Source organism: Bos taurus, chromosome 5 (assembly GCF_002263795.3).
Source record: "Bos taurus isolate L1 Dominette 01449 registration number 42190680 breed Hereford chromosome 5, ARS-UCD2.0, whole genome shotgun sequence".
In the NCBI taxonomy this organism is placed as follows: Eukaryota; Metazoa; Chordata; class Mammalia; order Artiodactyla; family Bovidae; genus Bos; species Bos taurus.
Genome location: NC_037332.1, coordinates 115,641,957 through 115,659,500, shown reverse-complemented (window position 1 = coordinate 115,659,500; position 17,544 = coordinate 115,641,957). Strand labels below are relative to the sequence as shown.

General features: G+C 58.5%; 1 protein-coding gene across 2 annotated transcripts in view; it reads left to right on the top strand.

Annotated features, from left to right (window-relative positions):
• Window positions 1–4,336: 4,336 nt before the first annotated feature.
• KIAA0930 overlaps window positions 4,337–17,544 on the top strand; it is a 43,334-nt gene continuing 30,126 nt past the window's right edge. For both annotated transcript variants that reach the window (XM_024992827.2, XM_059887197.1), the window contains exon 1: window positions 4,337–4,761. In XM_024992827.2, the coding sequence (XP_024848595.2) occupies window positions 4,548–4,761 (214 nt within the window). In that variant the 5' untranslated portion in view covers window positions 4,337–4,547. The remainder of the gene's footprint in view (window positions 4,762–17,544) is intronic.

The following is a 17,544-nucleotide window of genomic DNA, read 5'->3' as shown; positions in this document are numbered from 1 at the left end:
TGATGGACAGGGAGGCCTGGCGTGCTGCGGTTCATGGGGTCACAGAGAGTCGGACATGACTGAGCGACTGAACTGGACTGAAGTGATAGACTCACAGAGCATTGGAAACCCAGGAAAGTGCTTAGAGATCATCCGATCCCATGGGCCACTATATGGAAAATAAATGATGCTCAGAGAATAGAAGGTTGGTGGCCAGGGGCCAGCATCAGGACTGCTGGCTTCTCTGATGACCAGTCCCTTCGAGAAGAGTTCTCTGGGAGCATTTGTTCCTAACACTGACAGGCTCTTTGAATCAGATCAGCCCCAAATATTGAGACAGGAAAACATGAACCGCCAATGCCATTGTCCTTGCATACACAAGGATGGCGTTAACCGCCAATGCCATTGTCCCTGTATACACAAGGATGGCGTTCGGGTCTATGGGCACAAATGTCAGGGAACGAAGCAACTGACCTATGAAAGCAGACCGCTTGTGCTTGATTTTCCTCTGCGCTTTGCTTGATTGCTGCTCTAATGTTGTTTGCAAAGTAAACCTTGGGGAAAGAAGTGCTCAAGTAGAAAGTTTATATGATGCCCTTCATCTCAGCTTTGCCCACCGCATTGGTTAAGTGGCTAACAACAAACTACAGGTTAGAAGTAAGACTGGGGGCAGTGGGGAGGAGATGGGTTAAAAGCAAGGTGCAGGGAAGGCTGTGCTCTTTTCTGGAATCTCTGGGAGAGCATCTGTTTCCTGGCCTTTTCCATCTTCTAGAAGCTGCCTGCATCCCTTGACTCGTGGTCCCTTCCTTAACCTTCAACACCAGCAGCGCTGCATTTATCTGCTCACTTTTCTGTTGTCCCCTCTCTGACTACAGCCAGGAAACCTCCAATTTTAAGAACATATGTGGGGAGTCTGGCTAAGACTCTTAATGCAGGAGACCTGGGCTCAATCCCTGGTCAGGGAACTAGATCTCTCACGCTGCAAGTAAGAGTTCAACTGCCATGGCTAAAAGCTCCCATGTGCCACAAGCAAGACCCCGCACAGCCGAATAAATACATAATAGTAACAATAATAGAAAAAGAATGTGTGTGATTGCATTGGGTAAACATGGGTAATTCGGGATACTTTCTCCATCTCAAGATCCTTAACCTAATCGCATTTGGGAAGAGTTTTTTTTACCATGTAAGGTAATATATATTTACAAATTCCAGGGATTAGGGTTGGGCATCTTTGGGGACCAATGTTCTGCTCAGATGTTCTTTTCCCCCCTCAGTGGTGTCTCTAAAAATATACCCAGTTCTTTGCAGAAAAGAACATTTTCATTGTCATGGAAAATATGGCTACACCAAAATTCTTTCAAAGACTTTAAATCTTTTTATCTTTAATTCTATTTAACATTCTGCATATATACAGAAAAGTGTATAACTCATCAAGTTACAGTATGAGTTTTATAAATCGACTGCACCAATGTAAGCATCACCCACATCAAGAAGCAGAACATGCCCTGGGACCCCAGAAACCCGGCTCATGCCCACTTCAAGTCCAAGGTATTAGTCAACATTTGTTGACATTAAACAATTTCCTATGTGGGCAATACTTGGAGTATGATTGAATAAAAAGGAAAGAACCCAAGGGCTGTTCATTTCTTCATTCGATGAGTATTTTCTGGCACCTCTCCTGGGCTGGATGCCAGGGAAAATGGGATGAGCTGATTGGACAAGGGTCCTATGGCACAGAAGCAATAGAGGCAGCTAGTGTGTGTGTGTGTGTGTGTGTGGTGGGGGGTGAGGGGGTGGGAAGAAAGTTTGAGAAAGAGATAAAAATACAAATGCATTGGCCAGGCCTAATCAGAAGGCTTCCCATAGAATGTAGGCCCTGAAGGTGATCACGCAGAGGAAAAGAAAGGATTTCCAGTAAGTGGAGGCACAAAAGAAGGAGCGTCAGTGGGGTCGGGTGGAGTCAGGTGGAGTTAGGGGAAACAAAGAAAGAGCTGACCACTGGACTTTTCAGCCTGTGAGTCCTTGCTCAGTCATTCCTGTGTCCCATTTCATTTTTTAAAATCTTTCTCACAAACATTTTATTTATTTATTATTTTGGCTGCGCTGGGTCTTGGTCATGGTGCTGGGGGGCTTTTCCTGTTGCAGAACACGGGCCCTAGAACACGGGATCAGTATTTGCAACACGTGGGCATAGTTGCCCCGTGGCGTGTGAGATCTTAGCTCCCTGACCAGGGAAGTCCCCCCATTTCCCATTTTACCAGCCCCAAATCCCAGCAGTCTGGACTCAGAACCAGAACCGTAGCCCTCAGGCCAGCGTCTTCCTTTCAAAGATGGGGAAGCAGTCCCGGGGAGAAGAGATTACACACACACACACACACACACACACACACGGCAGGTCATTGGCTTCATCAGTTCTCTTCCTCCACATGCCTCTACAGAGCCTCCCAAACCCCACCCTCCCCATGCCTGGTGTGGGCACACAGGGGTCAGACCCCCGCCCTGCCACGAGGTGCTCAGGGTGGCACAAAAGTAGCTGTGAGGCCTGAAGCAGGACCCAGACCACCCACTTCTTCCTCGAGTGCTGTACCCCGAGGTCCCCCACTGCCTCCTCCACGCCCTGCTTCCTACCAGGCCTCTCAGTCATTCTTCATGTGCTCAATTCACAGGCATCTACTTGGTGGCGGGCCACGTGCCAGGCACAGGGAATACAGTGGTGCAGAAGACAGGCCCCTCCCTCAGTGGGGACGTCAGACAATGAAGAGAACACAGAGCTCTATAATGTAGTGTCAGCGGAGGGAAGTGACGTGTATGAAGAAAAACAAAGCAGGATAGGGACTTCCCTGGTCATCCAGTGGCTGAGACTCTCAGCTCCCAATGCAGGGGACCTGGGTTCGATCTCTGGTTAGGGAACTAGATCCCACATGCCGCAACTAAGAGTTCAAATGCCCCAACTAAAGATACTGCATGCTGCAGCAAAGACTGAAGATCCCACGTGCTGCAACTAGGATCCAGGGGAGCCAAATAAATAAATCAATAAGAAACAAACAGGATAAAGGGGTTGAGGGGAGGGAAGGTGGTCTTTGAAGTTAGGTGGTTGGGGAATCTCTTTGAGGAGGTGACATGGGACCCAAATAAGATGAAGAAGCTTGAGTTACAAGGCTGGGGGACAGTTAGAAGGGTGGTCTGTGGACAGAGATTGGCATGACCATAGGGGGATGTCCTTGGAGATTTAGTGAGTGGGGAATGCCAGTTTCTCCCTTTCCATGTCCATCTCCCTAGTCCGCAGAAATGGGTTACCAGGGGTGAGATCAGGGAAGGGCCTCTAGCTACTTCCCTCCCAGATCTCCCTCTCAGTGGAGCCCAGCACGGGGACCGATGGTCCCACTGGACCTTGGTCTTTATCAGAATCACAAGTCCAGCTGATCTCAACTCCCTGCCCCCAACCCCCTCAGTTCAGTTCAGTTTGGTCGCTCAGTCGTGTCCCACTCTTTGCAACCCCATGGACCGCAGCACGCCAGGCCTCCCTGTCCATCACCAACTCCTGGAGTTTACCCAAACTCATGTCCATTGAGTAGGTGACACCACCCAACCATCTCATCCTCTGTCGTCCCCTTCTCCTCCTGCCTTCAATCTTTCCCAGCATCAAGGTCTTTTCAAATGAGTCAGCTCTTCGCATCAGGTGGCCAAAATATTGGAGTTTCAGCTTCAGCATCAGTCCTTCCAATGAACACTCAGGACTGATCTCCTTTAGGATGGACTGGTTGGATCTCCTTGCAGTCCAAGGCACTCTCAAGTCTTCTCCAACCCCCTCGTACCTAGTTAACACTCAGAGAGAGACCCCATCACACGGCTGAGGAAGCAGGCTTTCTCAGTACCCTGCACTGTGGCAGGCGAAGGAGGCTGCGGTGGCAGGAAGGAAGGGCTTTTCCACTGTCCCCCACCCCCCGACGTGAGACCTGTTTCTGGGGGAGGGGTGACCCCTTTCTGGGTTCTGAAGAGGAAGTTCGCAGTGGAAACCGGTACTGACAACTTGATTGAGGAGAGAAGGGTGACAACGGGGAGGGCAAGTGACAAATTCAGTCCCTCACGGGGCAGCGCGTAGGGTGTGGAGCCGGCCGGGTTGGTCCCCCGCGGCAGGTCACAGGCGGGTGACCTGGGGCGTGGCCTGAGACGGGGGCGTGATCTGGGCGTGTCCGGGGTGGGACCTGGGCGCCAGGGGCGGGGCCTCGGTGATCATGGGGCGGGGCCTGGAGGATGGTGGCAGGATCTGGATGGGTGGGATGTGGTCTGAGGGCGGGCAGAGGCGGGGATGGGGCGGGACCCGGGCGGCTTGGGGGAGGGGCCGGGCGGGGCCGGCGGCGGCCTGGAAGCGCGCAGGCGGTGTGTCAGCGACGCGGAGGTGCGCTGGTTTCGCCGGGCTCGGCGGGCGGCGACGGCGGCGGCGACGCGCACAAAGGCGGATTGTGGCTTCTCTGGTGCTGGCGGCGGGCGGCGCCGGGGCGGGGTCGGCGGGGCGCGCCCGGGGCCCCCGCGGGCACCGCGGCGCGGGCGATGAGTCGGGGCCCGGCATGGCCTCCGCGCGGCCGCCGGGCCGGGCCTGCGCCGCTGTGCCCGCGCCCGCGGGGCTCCGGGCCGGGCCGCCCGCCCTCCCGGCCGCCGCCGCCGCCTCCCCCGAGCCTGCGGGCGGCGCGGAGGCCGAGGAGCGCTCGCTGCAGCACATGCTGCGCGCCATAGCCGAGGAGCGCGGCCGCGTCAGCCTGCGTCGCGAGGTCTGCGGCCTCGGTGAGTGGGGCCGGGCGGGGGCGAGGCCGGAGCCGTGGTGGCGCCGGAGTGTCAGCGCGCGTCTCCGTTTCTACGCGTGTCTCTGAGTCTCCGCACGTCTGTCCCCGAGTGCATCTCGAGGGGGACCCCCGCTTGTCGCTCCAGGTCCTCGCGTCCTGGTCGTTCCCGCGCCCCCGCGTCTCCGTCTCTGATCCTGGTCCCTGGAGGGGTCCGGCACGCTCGCGTCCCTGCGTGTCTGTCCCCCTGTCCGCCCATCCGGGGGTCTGCCCGTCTTCTCCCTCCCTCTCCCCTCCTTGGCTCCGCCGGGTCTCTTCCGTCTCTGGGAAGCCCTCCCCGGGGCCTCCGTGCGGCGGCCGGCAGTGTGGACAGGGCAGGTCTCCGGCGCCCGAAGCCCTCCCCGGGGCTTCCGTGCCGCGGCCGGCAGTGTAGACAGGTCAGGTCCCCGGCGCCAGAAGCCTTTGTCTCCCCGCGCGGCTCTGCGCCTTCGCTCTGACTGGGGACCTGTTGGACCCTGGGCCCCGAACCCACCCACTGGGCAGAGGGAGCGGGGCGGCCGCCCCTCAGGCTGTGATTTCCGCTCTACGGAGGCCCCGGGTCCTAGATCGGCCGGTGAGTGGGGGCAGCGGTGTCCAGTATTGTCTACAGGGAACCGGGGGTGGGGGGCTGCAGGCGGGGATGGGGTCTCCCGGCGCGGCTGGATGTGAGGTAATGGTTCCTGGTGGATCGTGTTTGGACTGAAGCGCTAGGAGGCCCCCACCCCCACCGCACCCCACCCCGTAGGGTGGGTTTTAAGGTTTTCTCTCTGCAAAGACCCCTCCCTTCCTCCTGCGGGAATGACTTCATTACCACGTTGTCACCTCCCACCCACCTCCCACCCCCCGAGTCTGGGCTGGGGACTTCTGAGGGGGCGACGGCAGCTTTTGGAGAAGGGAATGTCCACCTTGGAGATTCTACGGCCCCGCCTTCATTCACCGTTGGGGAAATTGGGTCCCAAAGAGCCGATATATCCCCCACCCCCAACCCACCTGAGGTCACAAGGCTTCCAGACCCCCTCAGCAGGCCACACCCTGGAGGCCGGGATGAGGGCGGGGATCAATTTGCATCCTCTTTTTTGTGGCGGGCAGGCTGCCCTGGAATGAAGCTTTCCTCACAAGTGGGGATGAGGGTGGTGGGCGTGAAGGTGAGGGTGTCTACAACACAGAGCTGGACAGGGACATAGGTTTCTCTGGTCTCTTCTGAAAAGGTGTCACTAATGAGTTCTGAGCAAAAACTGAAGGATCCTCATTCCTCCATTCAGCAAACGTTGGTTGAGCACCTACTCTGTGCCCGGCTGCATGCCCGCCCGGCAGGCTGCCTGTCACCTGGCACAGAGTGTCTGAAATGCGAGGGGTCGGAGCGACCATCTGCTCCAGGCACCTCTGCCCTGTTTGCTCAGCCTCCCTGGCACCCCTCCCCACTTCCCTGTCAGCCCATTCCTATGTCCTCTGAGCATCCTCTGCCCTGTTAGACAGTCCCTGCCCCAAAGGGCCTGCAGCGCCACCCCGTAAGCACAGTACTCATTGCCCTGGCACCTGGCGCTCCCTGAGCACTCGCTGTGTGCCAGGTGCTTTGTGCGGGTGCCCTCCATCTGATGCTGACTTTGCCCGAGAGGAGTGTGATCTCTGTTTGACCGACGAGGAGCCTGAGGTCCAGAGGGGCCCAGGGACAGCCTGCGAGGACGTCATACCGCTGGGGTTGACCGTGGTCGGGGCGACCCCGGGGCCTGGCCGCCCTGGATAATCCCAGCCAGGCTGCGTTGCGCCTGCTGTTCTGCTGCATCTGGGGAGGAGAACTGCGCCTGCTAGGCTGGGGACGCAGGCCGAGGGTCACACTGGTGCTGCGTCCCTCCTCCTCACCTCTACTTGCCCTTTACACACAAGGTCTCCCATCCTACCACCCCCAGCCCCTCAGAACTGTCCCTGTAGTGCTCCGGTGCGCTGCGCTTTTATCCCTGCTGTTTTCTGCTCCCGGGAGGCCACCTGTCCCGCACATTCACCGGCCCTGCAGACAGCTGCAGGTCTGCCTTCGGGCGTTAGCGCTGATGCCGCCACCCAGGGACCCTTCCTCCGCCCCCTGTCCTGCTGTCTGGGCAACTCATGTCCAGTGGGTCATTGGACTGCTGTGGCTCTGTGATGCTGTCTCCTCAGTTAGCAGGTGACCCCTCCAGGGCCTTGCCCACATCTGGGTCCCCCCCATCCCCCACCCAATGCCCAGCACGCAGCACGTGCAGAGCAGGTGCCCGGTGCTCATTCAGCAAAAGAAGGAGAGGATTACTTTCTGGACTGGGGAGTAAAGGGCGTGGATGGCAAGGAAGTTAGGATCTTCAACTCATAGAAGGGCTCATGTTGCCCATCTCTTTCAGTTTTCAGACGAGAGATGTGATGTTCAGAGAGGGGCAAGCTAAACAGTGACTTCATGCCCAAGCAGAGTTAGGAGCGACTGGCCTGAGCACCTGGGTGTGAGCCAGAATGCCCTCCCCAAAGCACTTTGTACATCCAGTTGCTCCCGTCATCCTCTCATCTCCACTTTGCAGCTGGGACAACCTGTTACAGTTATGAATTAACTTAAATCTCCCAGATTGTTGTTGACTCAACCCTTAGGCTATTCAGAACTGTGCCATGCTCTCTGAGGTTGTTTTGAAGGTATGCAGGAGCCTCTAGGGGAGACCCTTGAACCTGGATGAGTCAGTGTCTGTCTATGAGATGGGAGAAATTGACTACCGTTGCCCCACACCTAACCCCCACCCTGGCCACTCCCCACATCATTGCTTGGCTGCTATGATGAAAGGCACCTTGGAGACCCAAACCTGATTTCTGAATCTTGTCCACTGTATCCTCTGCAGCGGAAGCATTTGTCTGAACACTCGCTCCATGCCAGATGGGGGATCAGCTTGGATCCCTACCGCATGGGGCGGGGGACCGGTGAGTGGGGAGAGAGCCAGGTACTCAGGTGAACTCTGTGGAATCAGCCAGGTCATTCTGAGCGGGGTTTTGGTGTTTTATCCACAGGAACCTGCCTGTGCTTCCAGAGAACTTGTGGGCCAAGCTGGCGGCTGGGTTAGCTTGTTCAGGGACCAAGAATCTCTGAGCTGGGAAGAGTGAGGTGGTCCAGTGCCCAGGTTTTGTGTGATGCCGACATCTGAACCAAAGGTGGAGATAGCCTGAGGCTTCCTCTCGGGGCTTGGGCCTTCTGATGGTTCTTGGACGTCAGCCCACGCACGCTGTGTGGACAGGCCCCCTTTAACACGGGCGTCATGCCACTGGCGTGTAGTCAGGTCATATGGACACAACCTGGGTGTGAGTTGCGGAAGGGCTCTGTGAGGGGAGGGGCCTCCTCACAATGCTTTTTTTGGTGCCCTGCCTAGGCTGAGCGTTATATATTTTTTACATTTTATTTTATTGGCTTTTTTTTTTTTTTTATGGCTGAAGCCAGCCTGTGGAATCTTAATTCCCCAACCAGGAATTGAACCCGCACCCTCCGCAGGCAAAGTACAGAGTCCTAACCCCTGGAGCACCAGGAAGTTCCCAGGGCTGAGCATTTGAAGCATTTTGAAGTTCCTGGGCTCTCACCCCTGTTTAGGTAGCTTAGGGAACTTTCTCTGGAGTGCTGCGGGACCAAACGGGGTATTTCCCTTTCACCATGTCCTTTTATCCTCAAACTAATTCTCTTAAGGTAAGGATTATTAAACTCTTCTCTTTGTCCTGGTGGAGAAACACAGGTTCGGCGGTGAAGTAACGTACCCCAGTCCCGTGGCTAGTAAGTGGCGGAAGAATCTGCCTGAACCCCAGCTCTTAGCAGAGGTGAAGGCCCACATCTGTCCTCAGGTGACCCGATGTGGGCCTGCGTAGCTACCTGCCGCCAGGTGGCCTGGAGGTGGGAGAGGTGGTGAGGGGCACAAAGAGGGGACCCCTGTCCGCTGATGGGACGGGGCGGGGTCATGCCTTTGAGAGGGGGGCCTGAGGCGGGCAGAACTTGCCAGGCTGGAGCAGGGAGGCTTGAAGGGTGGCCACGGGAGTTGAGGCCGGAGCGGCGTTTGGGGCTCCGGGTGCCCGGCTGGGACTTCGGTGCTCCCAGGGCCCGCCCTCAGGCTGCTCTGTGGGTGTTTGACTTGAGGACCAGCTGGCACTTAGATAAGCTGTTAGTCCTGGGGGTGGGGGGCTCAGCCCGTCTGCCGTGTGCCAGCCCCACTGGGCCTTCACTTCTGTCTCCTGTGGAGGCAGCTTCTGCTGTTACCCCAGAGGAGGAAACCAGGCTTCAGAGAGGAAAGTGACTCCCCCAGGGTCACACAGCTGGGAGCTAGCAGAGCTGGGGTTCTCGGGGTTCCAGCCAAGGCCAGTCAGGCGCCAGGAGCCATCCTGCAGAGAGTTGATGGAATGAGGCCTACAGAGGGTTAAGGGGGCAGTTAGCCCTCTCCCGCGGGCCTCGCCTCTGCGCGGAACACCTGCACGCACCACCGCCACTGCGTTGGGAAGGTCCTTGCACGCTCCGCTGGGCCTCTGTCTGGCTCGGCGCTGTGTAGCTGGGGCGTCATGTCGGGCGGGAGATGTCTGTGGGAGGTCTGGCTGGAGGGGAAGACTGTGGGGCCTGTGCCTGCCATCCCTTGGGGCCTGTGTCCTCATCCGTGAAGTGGGGACGTCAGGGTCTGGAGGGTCGAGGGAATCATCAAGGAAAGGGCAGGCGCAGCCTCACGAGGCGGCGTAGGGCCACAGGAGCCGCGGCAGGACCGGGCCCCACGCCGCCCCAGCACGGGCTGGCCCTCGGTGCCGTCATCATTATAACGGGCACAGACCTCTGTCTGTGGAGTTGGGGCGGGACCCGAGCTCCGCAGATGATGGCTTCGCCGTGGCTGTGGCTGGTTTCCCGGGGGTCCCTGGGGCCGCCCCCAGCGCCAGGGCTGGCTGAGTTGGCCGTGGGCCAGTGCACAGGGAGGAAGTGTGGCCGTTGGAATGGCAGGGGGGCCTCTCTCGGTTCCTGCGCCTATTTTTAAGGCCTGTGGGTTCCGGCCTCCACCATTTCTGGGGCTGCCGGTGGGTCCTCTCTCAAGGTCGGGGCCCTGCGTTCTTTCAGAGAATGCTGAGGACGCGGGCCTTCACTAGGGAGACTGAGGCTCTGGGCTGCAGAGATTCTTGGCAGAGCCAGAGGGCGGTCAGCTGTGTTGGCACCCACCGCCCTCCCCTGCCCTGGGCTGGAGTGCCTGCTGTGCCCCTGCCCCGAGGCCTTGCACAAGGTGCACCCCCTCCTTGAGGCAGTGGCTCCTTATTTACATCCGCCTCGAATACCAGCCAAGCCACCAGGCCCCTGAAGAGAAGCCCCGGGTGGGACACTTGTTTAAAAAAAACAACAAAAACAGCCTCAAAAACCCCGAACAAAAATTTGTTTTTCCAATTAAAAAATGTTACATGCACAATATAGGAACTGGAAAATATTAAGAGAATGGAAAAAAAATCACTCATAGTTCCAGTTACACAGACACACATGGCATCACCGACTCAACGGACACGAGTTTGAGCAAACTCTGGGAGCTGGTGATGGACAGGGCTGACACTTTTAACTTTGCAAAGTCTCCATTTCCAAGCTTTCTGAAGCCCCTTAACAGATACTTGACATTCTACACATGAAGTTTCTTCATCATGCTTTCTCACTTAAAATTCCTAAAACATTCTCCATGTTGTTCAGACTCGAAGCATTATTTAAATGACTGCAGGGTAGTTGAGTGGATGTGCCATAATTTACTTAATTGGTCTTGTCTTGTGGGAAACTTAGTTTGGATCCAGTTTTTTGCTTCTATAAACAGCTTGCCACAAGCCTCTTCATCTGTGCGGAGCTTTCTGCAAGCGGAGGATTTCTTTGGGCCCCCAGCCCAGGAGGCTGTTTCTTAGAGGTTGCTGTCTGTGCCCCCAGGGCCGGACTGAGACCATGCGTGGATATGGCAGGTGGCAGACAGATGTTTACCAGACTCACGGAGGACTTTCTGAATTGCCGGGGCGGAGCGCTTCCGGGGCAGATGGTAGAGTCAGGTGGGCAGAGGGTGACGGTTCGTGCTGCCCCCGCATCCCGCCCAGCCCCTTCCCAGCCCAGCCCAGACCCTCGCTGGGTCCTCAGCCCCCAGTCCCGACTGCCCTCGGCCATCGGACACCATCTTCCCTCCAGGGATGTGTCGCAGGTACCTGCCCCTCAGCCTGGCCAGGCCTGGGCAGAGGTCAGCCCTTCCTGGCACCCCTCTCTCCCGTGGCCGAGTTCTACCTGCCCCGGGCCGTCCCTCACCCCCACCTCGGGTCCCCCTTGGGCTGCACTGCATCCCCGCAGCTGCCACCCCCGACCGTGTCGTACTCGACCTTGTCATACTCTGCTGCTCAAGCCCTGCAAGACTCCTCGAGGCAGCCAAGTCAGCTTGCAAGACCCTTTGTGACCTGGCCCCGCTCACAGCTGCTCCCCCGGCCGTGTGAGTCTTCTGGCGGGGGGTGGCGCTCCTCCATGGGGAGCCTCACCTCTCACTTCCTGCCCTTTCCTGACCTCTGGAGGGGCTCTGCTGCCCCTCTCCCCACCCTGTTCTTGGCACCTGTAGGGATGTCCGCCAGCAGGCCTGTGAGGCAGTCTCCTGTGTGTGGCCTCCTCTCCCTCACCTCCCCTGCAGGGCCACTGGGCTGGCTCCGGGTCGCCTGTGCCAGCTCATGGCAGAGCAGGCCCAGGGCCGGGGCTGGGGGCAGTGAGCGGGAGGGGTCGGGTGGGGGAGGGGGGTGCGGGGGGAGGGCTTGGTGTCTGTTGAGTGAAGACAGTGGTCATTCTTAGGAAGCAGCCCTTGTGTAGGGCAGTCATCAGGGTATGGGGGGTCCTGCCTGGCAGAGACAGAGCAGAGAAGGTTCAGAGGTTGAATGCTGTGTCACTTTGGGGACGTTACTGCTGTTCTCCGATCCCCTGGAGGAGTGGGACTGCTTCTGCCCTGCGTCCACCTCAGGCAGAAGTCGGCCTGCAGACCTGGAGCCCAGGGAGGGTCACCGAGGCTCCCCAGGACAGGTTTCGGCCCTGGGTCAAGTCCGGGGGATCCCGTGGGAGTTGCTGCAGGCAGGGCCCTTCCCCCGCCCAGCCCTCGGTTTCCTCTTGGGTAAAACGGGGAGGGGAGGTTGACTGGCCCACTGTTCACAGCCCGTGGTTCTGGGACACTTGGTCACCAGTGCACACGCCTCTAACACCGAGCCACCAAGCTTCGGGGAGGACCGTGCTGCTGTGGTTCAGGACAAGGGAAATGAAATTGGGAGAAGCAGACGCAGGAGGAACCATGCAGCCCACCCCAAGGTGGACATAAGAACCGGGCCATCCACCACCCAGAGCTGCCGCGTCATGCTTGGGACAGTAGGCTTCACACCCGGCGAGCCCCGCAGCTCGGTCTGCAGGTCCGTCCTTCTGATCCCCAGCTTGTGGGAACTGGTGCTGCCTCGGGTGGTCCCCAAGGCTGTGCCCCGCTTCCGGGAGGGGGGGCCTGGGTTTCAGGCTCCCCCCTGATCTGTGGAGGAGGGAGCTGCCCCCCAAGTGGAGCTGGTCAGCTCCTGGGAGTCCTTATCCCACCCCCGCTCCCTGCAGCAGACCCTGAGGAGTCAGGGGGTCAACCTAGGGGAGAGGTTGTGCAGGGAGCAGGGGCCATCCCAGTCTGTGTCAGGAGCCCCTCTCCAAGTTGGGGAGGCCGCTTCCCTCCCCGAGCAGCCACTGTTCCGTCACTGCGAGCCCAGCCCGGGTCACCCCCTGGCAGCCGCGGCGAAGCCGCTTCCCTCCCCGAGCAGCCACTGTTCCGTCACTGCGAGCCCAGCCCTGGTCACCCCCTGGCAGCCGCGGCGAAGGGGACGTCACCTCTGCTGGTGGACCGAGGTGATGGGCCTCAGAGACACGAGGGCCCCTGGTCAGGGTCCCAAGTAGTCTGTGCGGGTTCTGTACCCAGGCCTCCTGGGCTCGAGGCTGTGTCTGTGCCTGCCTCACGCGGACATCCATTTCCCCAGAGGCATGTGTGCCTTTTCTTCCCCGTGGCCTCACCCTGGCCTAGTGTATTAAGAGGAACCCCGGCTGCTGCTCTTCACAGGGAGGGACCTCTTCGAAGAAGCGAGAGTGAAGGAGGGAAATGAAAGAGGAGGACTGCCTGGGAGGGGCATTCCGGGGCTCAGCGGGGCTGAGGGCTGGAATGCACAAGGCCGCCCCCACCCCCCAGACCCTGGGAAGGAGGAGAAATGAGAGGAGCCGCCCCTGGGGGAGGGGCGGTGTGTTTGGGGGAACTCGGTGGGCGACACCTGAAGCGCCTGTGTCTGTTGACTGCCCAGGGCCTGGTCGGGGGAGGCGGGCAGGCCTCGAGTCGTAGCTTCCCGCAGCGGGTCACACGTTGGAAGCGCTTAGTAAACCTCAGCCTGCACCCTGAAGCCCGCAGGAGCAGCTGCTGGGGTGCGACCATGAGCAGGGCAGTCCTTCTGCCTGGGCTCCCTGGGTGGGCTGGCCCAGCTGACCTGGGTCCCCAGCCCCGAGCCTGGTTTGTGGATGGGGGTGGGCACCCACACGGCCTAGGGTTGCTGGGTGGCACCCTGCTCGGGCACAGCTGTGAGCCTCTTGCAGGGCTGGCCTGGGCTTCTGGGCTCCCACCGTGTGCCTCGTGCTGTGTGACTCCGTGGGAGGAAGCGGGATAGTGACCAGGGCAGGGACCAGGTGACCTCCAGCTGGGGCAGGTGGGCGGGAACTGGGGCGGCCGGGCCATGGCCCCTGTCTGGGCTGGGCACCTTGCGTGGGTGTTCATGGAAGGTCACTCAGGAGAACGGCCCCTCCTCGTCCTGGAGGCTGGTTGATATGCTGGACAAAGCAGTGAGTCGGGAGTTGGCTTAAGGCCACGTTGGTGCTGGTGATGTGGGGTTTGAACGGGGAGCTACTGTTTTGGCCTGATGAGCGGGCAGGCAGGCTCGAAGCCATCTGGGAGCGGTTACTAGGGAGCGGGCTGGCCACAGTCCCGTGACGGTGGCCGCAGGACTGTGGGGTTTGCACGCAGTGCTGCTTCGGAGAATCCAAAGGATCGCTTTTGGGAACTGTGGGGGCCGTGGGAGCTCGAGTCCCACCCATGAAAGTGACCTTGAGGTCGGGTCCGGGTTTCTTCCTCACTGCACCCAGGCCTCAGGTGATGCCCAGCATGGGGCAGGTCAGGGTGGGGGCTGAACCCGACCTGGAGCTGGCCAGTGGGGATCAAGGCCTCCCTGCGGGGGAACCCAAGGGTGTAGGAGCCCTTGAAGGATTTCGCAACACTGCACACATTGTGAGAAGGGACTGTGGCTTTGGGCTGGGTTTAAAGCCGACGTGTTCTCCGAGTGAACCGGAAACCGGAGTGTGTCACAGTCACACGGTCGTTGGTTCAGCGTGGCTGACTCCCTGTTTGGGCCCTGCCCTGTGCTGGGTGCTCCGCCACTCTGCCAGCGAGCTGCCTGCTCACGGTGGGGGGACACACACAGGTGGTTAGTGTGACGAGGCCCCACCCAGGGCTGAGCGCTGGGCTGCGGTTGGGCCTGCCCCCTGCCAGCAGGGTGACCTCCGACAGGTGAGTCACACCTGCAGCCTCCACCTCCTCCTCAGCGGAGTGAAGACACTAACAGGTGCTTTAATTGAGTGTTAGCAGCTGAACCCGTCAAGATGCACACGCTTCAAGCTTCTGATGACTTCACAAGCCTCCAGTGTACATGTATATAGGATACTCCCATCACCTCCCTGGGGCAAACCTCCCATCACCCCCCTGGTGAAAACCTAATACTGAAGCCGCAGCTGAACCCAGAGCCAGTACTTGGTGGTGGCTGCCCGTCTTTCCTCACCGTCTCCTTTTGCACAACATGTGGGTAGAAATCTGGCTCTGACTTCCACTCCTCGTCTTCTGGGGTCCATTCCTCAGCATGCTAAGTTTTCCCCCTTGTTTTGTTGGCATCTTGTTTTTTCGTTGGTGCGGGGGCATTTGTTATCCCTTTCTTTTGTATGTGATTTGCAATGATGCGCTTACCCAGCTAACCCTTGAATTGCACTTTTTAATAAATACTTGTAACAGTGAACACATTTTTTGATCTTTAGAAGATCACGTGCGGTCAAGTGGCTCGTTGGGTCGGGGAGGTGCTTGGTGGGGGATGCGGATGGTGGGGACGGGCCCCCCGGAGGTGATGGAGAGCTGACCTGCATAAGCCAGATTGGGCTGAGCCCCGGAAGAGACTCCACGGTGAGGGGAGGGGTGGCTGAGGATGCGTAGGGTGTTCAGTCAGGGAAGAAGGTGTGGGGGGTGGCTGGAGCGTGGGGGACCACACTGCCCTCTGGAACGGGTTCTCTGGAGGGCCTGGCTCCTCTGGGGAGGAAGGCTGGACTTTCCCTGAAGAAGAAAGGAGCCAGGCAGGTGATGGCTCTCCTGGTCAGGCCCCTGAGCATCACTGAAACCCCGAGCTTCCCTGGGGCTGCAGCAGAGGACCGGCCTGGCCCATGGGGTGGCTCACGTGGGGCCCGTCTGACCAGCTCTCCATCCAAATGCCTCATTGGGGCAGCCCTGGGCCTCCCCGGGCAGCTTCTTTGTCCTCTGTGCCCCGGGGGCGGGAGCACGGAGAGCCACGAGTTGATGAAAGGCCTATTGAGGGGCCACAGAAGCCTATTCATGCTGCCCTGGCTGCCCGGGGGTGGAAGTGGCCGAGTGCTGCCCAGCCTCTCCCCAAAGAGGCCAGCTGACCCCCCGGCCTTCGGGAGGGGCCGGGCTGAGCTGGGCACCCCCAAGCCAGGCAGCTCTCAGGAGGCCTCCCGCGGGGCCCTTGGGCAGGCTGGACACCCAGCATCCACAGGCGCGGGTCACGCCTCCGCCCCTTCCTCGTCTCCACAGCAGAGAGGCTCCATCTCAGCCCCTTCAGGGCCCCAGTCCTCTGAGGGTCTGCACAAAGCCCCACCCCGCCAGAGGCCACGTGCGGTCCCGGCCCCCCAGCCGTGGCCCCTTCCCCTGTCCCACCCCCTCTCCAGGAGGCCTTGAGTGCTGGTCCCCAGCCCCCTGAACCTCGCCCCTTCGGGGTGCGCTCCCTGACGTCCTGGCCGGGTGCAGCGCTGTGGTGCCTGCCCTCCCCACCCTCCCGACGCAGCTGTCCTGAGACCGATAGGTGTCCCTTCACGGGAGCTCCAAGAACTCCCGGACCGTGGTCTTTTGTGTCTCAGTGCAGAGGAGAATTCAGCGAGAGCGGAGTGGCTGATGAGAACTGGTTTGCTAGACTAGGACACTTGTGAGGCTTGCTAGCGGGCGGGTGAGAAAGCCACACCCCAAGAACTCAGTGGGCTGCAGTTTCCTGTGAAAGTGTTAGTCTTTTCAGTCGTGTGTCACTCTCTGTGACCCCGTGGACTGCAGCCCGCCAGGCTCCTCCGTCCATGGAGTTCTCCAGGCAGGAGTACTGGAGTGGGTTGCCGTACCCTTCTCCAGGGGATCTTCCTGACCCAGGGATGGAACCCAGGTCTCCCGCATTGCAGGTGCATTCTTTACCATCTGAACCACTAGGGAAGCCCCACAGTTTTATAGTCAAAGGAAAAGTGGGGAGGGGGAGAAGACCTTCTTTGTCTTTCTTGCGTAGACGTCATGCTTCCATTACCAGCTCCTCCTCCAGGCTGGGCAGGGGAGTTTCCTTCCACAGATGGTTTTTCGCGGGTGCAGAGAGCATGTCCTTGTGATCGCTAGCTCACCAGGCTCGCTGGACAGGATAGAGGTCTCAGGCCGCCTCTGTTTTATTGCTCTGGGTCACGTCTCGTGCTTCTGCCGTGTGGTTTGGTTGCTAGGCAAGCCTGCTTGGTTGCGTGGTTAAGCGAGCGTGCTTTCTCGAGCAATGATTAAGTTCCAGAGGTCTCCCGTATTTTTCTACTCACAGTCCCGTGGTGGGACCGACTATTTAATCACCTATCTGTCCCTGTGATTCCCCCCTCCAGGTGTTTATCCTTTTATGCATAAAAGGGGGTGAGGGTGATGGTCCTTCAGTCATTAGCTCCTTCCAGCTGAGATGGGCAGAGGCCTGCCTGGGGAAGGAGCAAACAGCCGGCTTATTGCCCGTCTCTGCTGGGAGAACTGCCAGTCATTGTCATTCTGGTTAACATCACCCTTTTCGCTCTCTTAGAAGTTAAGCGTTGGAGAACGAGTCTCCAAAAAGATGTGTATGAAAAGAAATACAGCAGTAAACATCAGAAAAGTCATTCAAAGAGATTACAATCATGATTTTGAAGATCCAAAACATTTTTTAACCCCGACAGTTTCCAAATCCGGAAGGGGGTCACTTAAGGCCTCAATTTGTTTTGAGTTAGGCCCAGAATCTCAGTGTTTTATATTTCAGGGTCTGTTGAGTCTTTTATTTCAGTTACGGGTTTAATCTGTACCTTTTTTTTTCTTTTTTTCTGTTAATAACATTTGGTGATGAGGGTAGCTTTCTTGTCCCTTGAGAGAGAGGGTGGCCCCTAATTTAGTTAACGAGTAAGTTTCTTTTCTTAAAGAAATAGGACAATCAGGCACAAACAGAAAGCAGAGTAGAAGCAACGGGTGTTGATGCCACAGAAAAGGGGTCCCGGGAAAGTGTGCCCCGCCTCCTTCCTGCCACTGCCGTTACACATTCCCTACAGTTGTCAAGGTTTTCAGTCATTTGGGTTGAAACCCAGGAGGCTGCGCCAGTGTATATGAGAAATCCCGTCAAGTGGCCGCATTTCAGTGAGCACCGAGGCTCAGCCTCAGTTGCACAGACGCCACCTCGA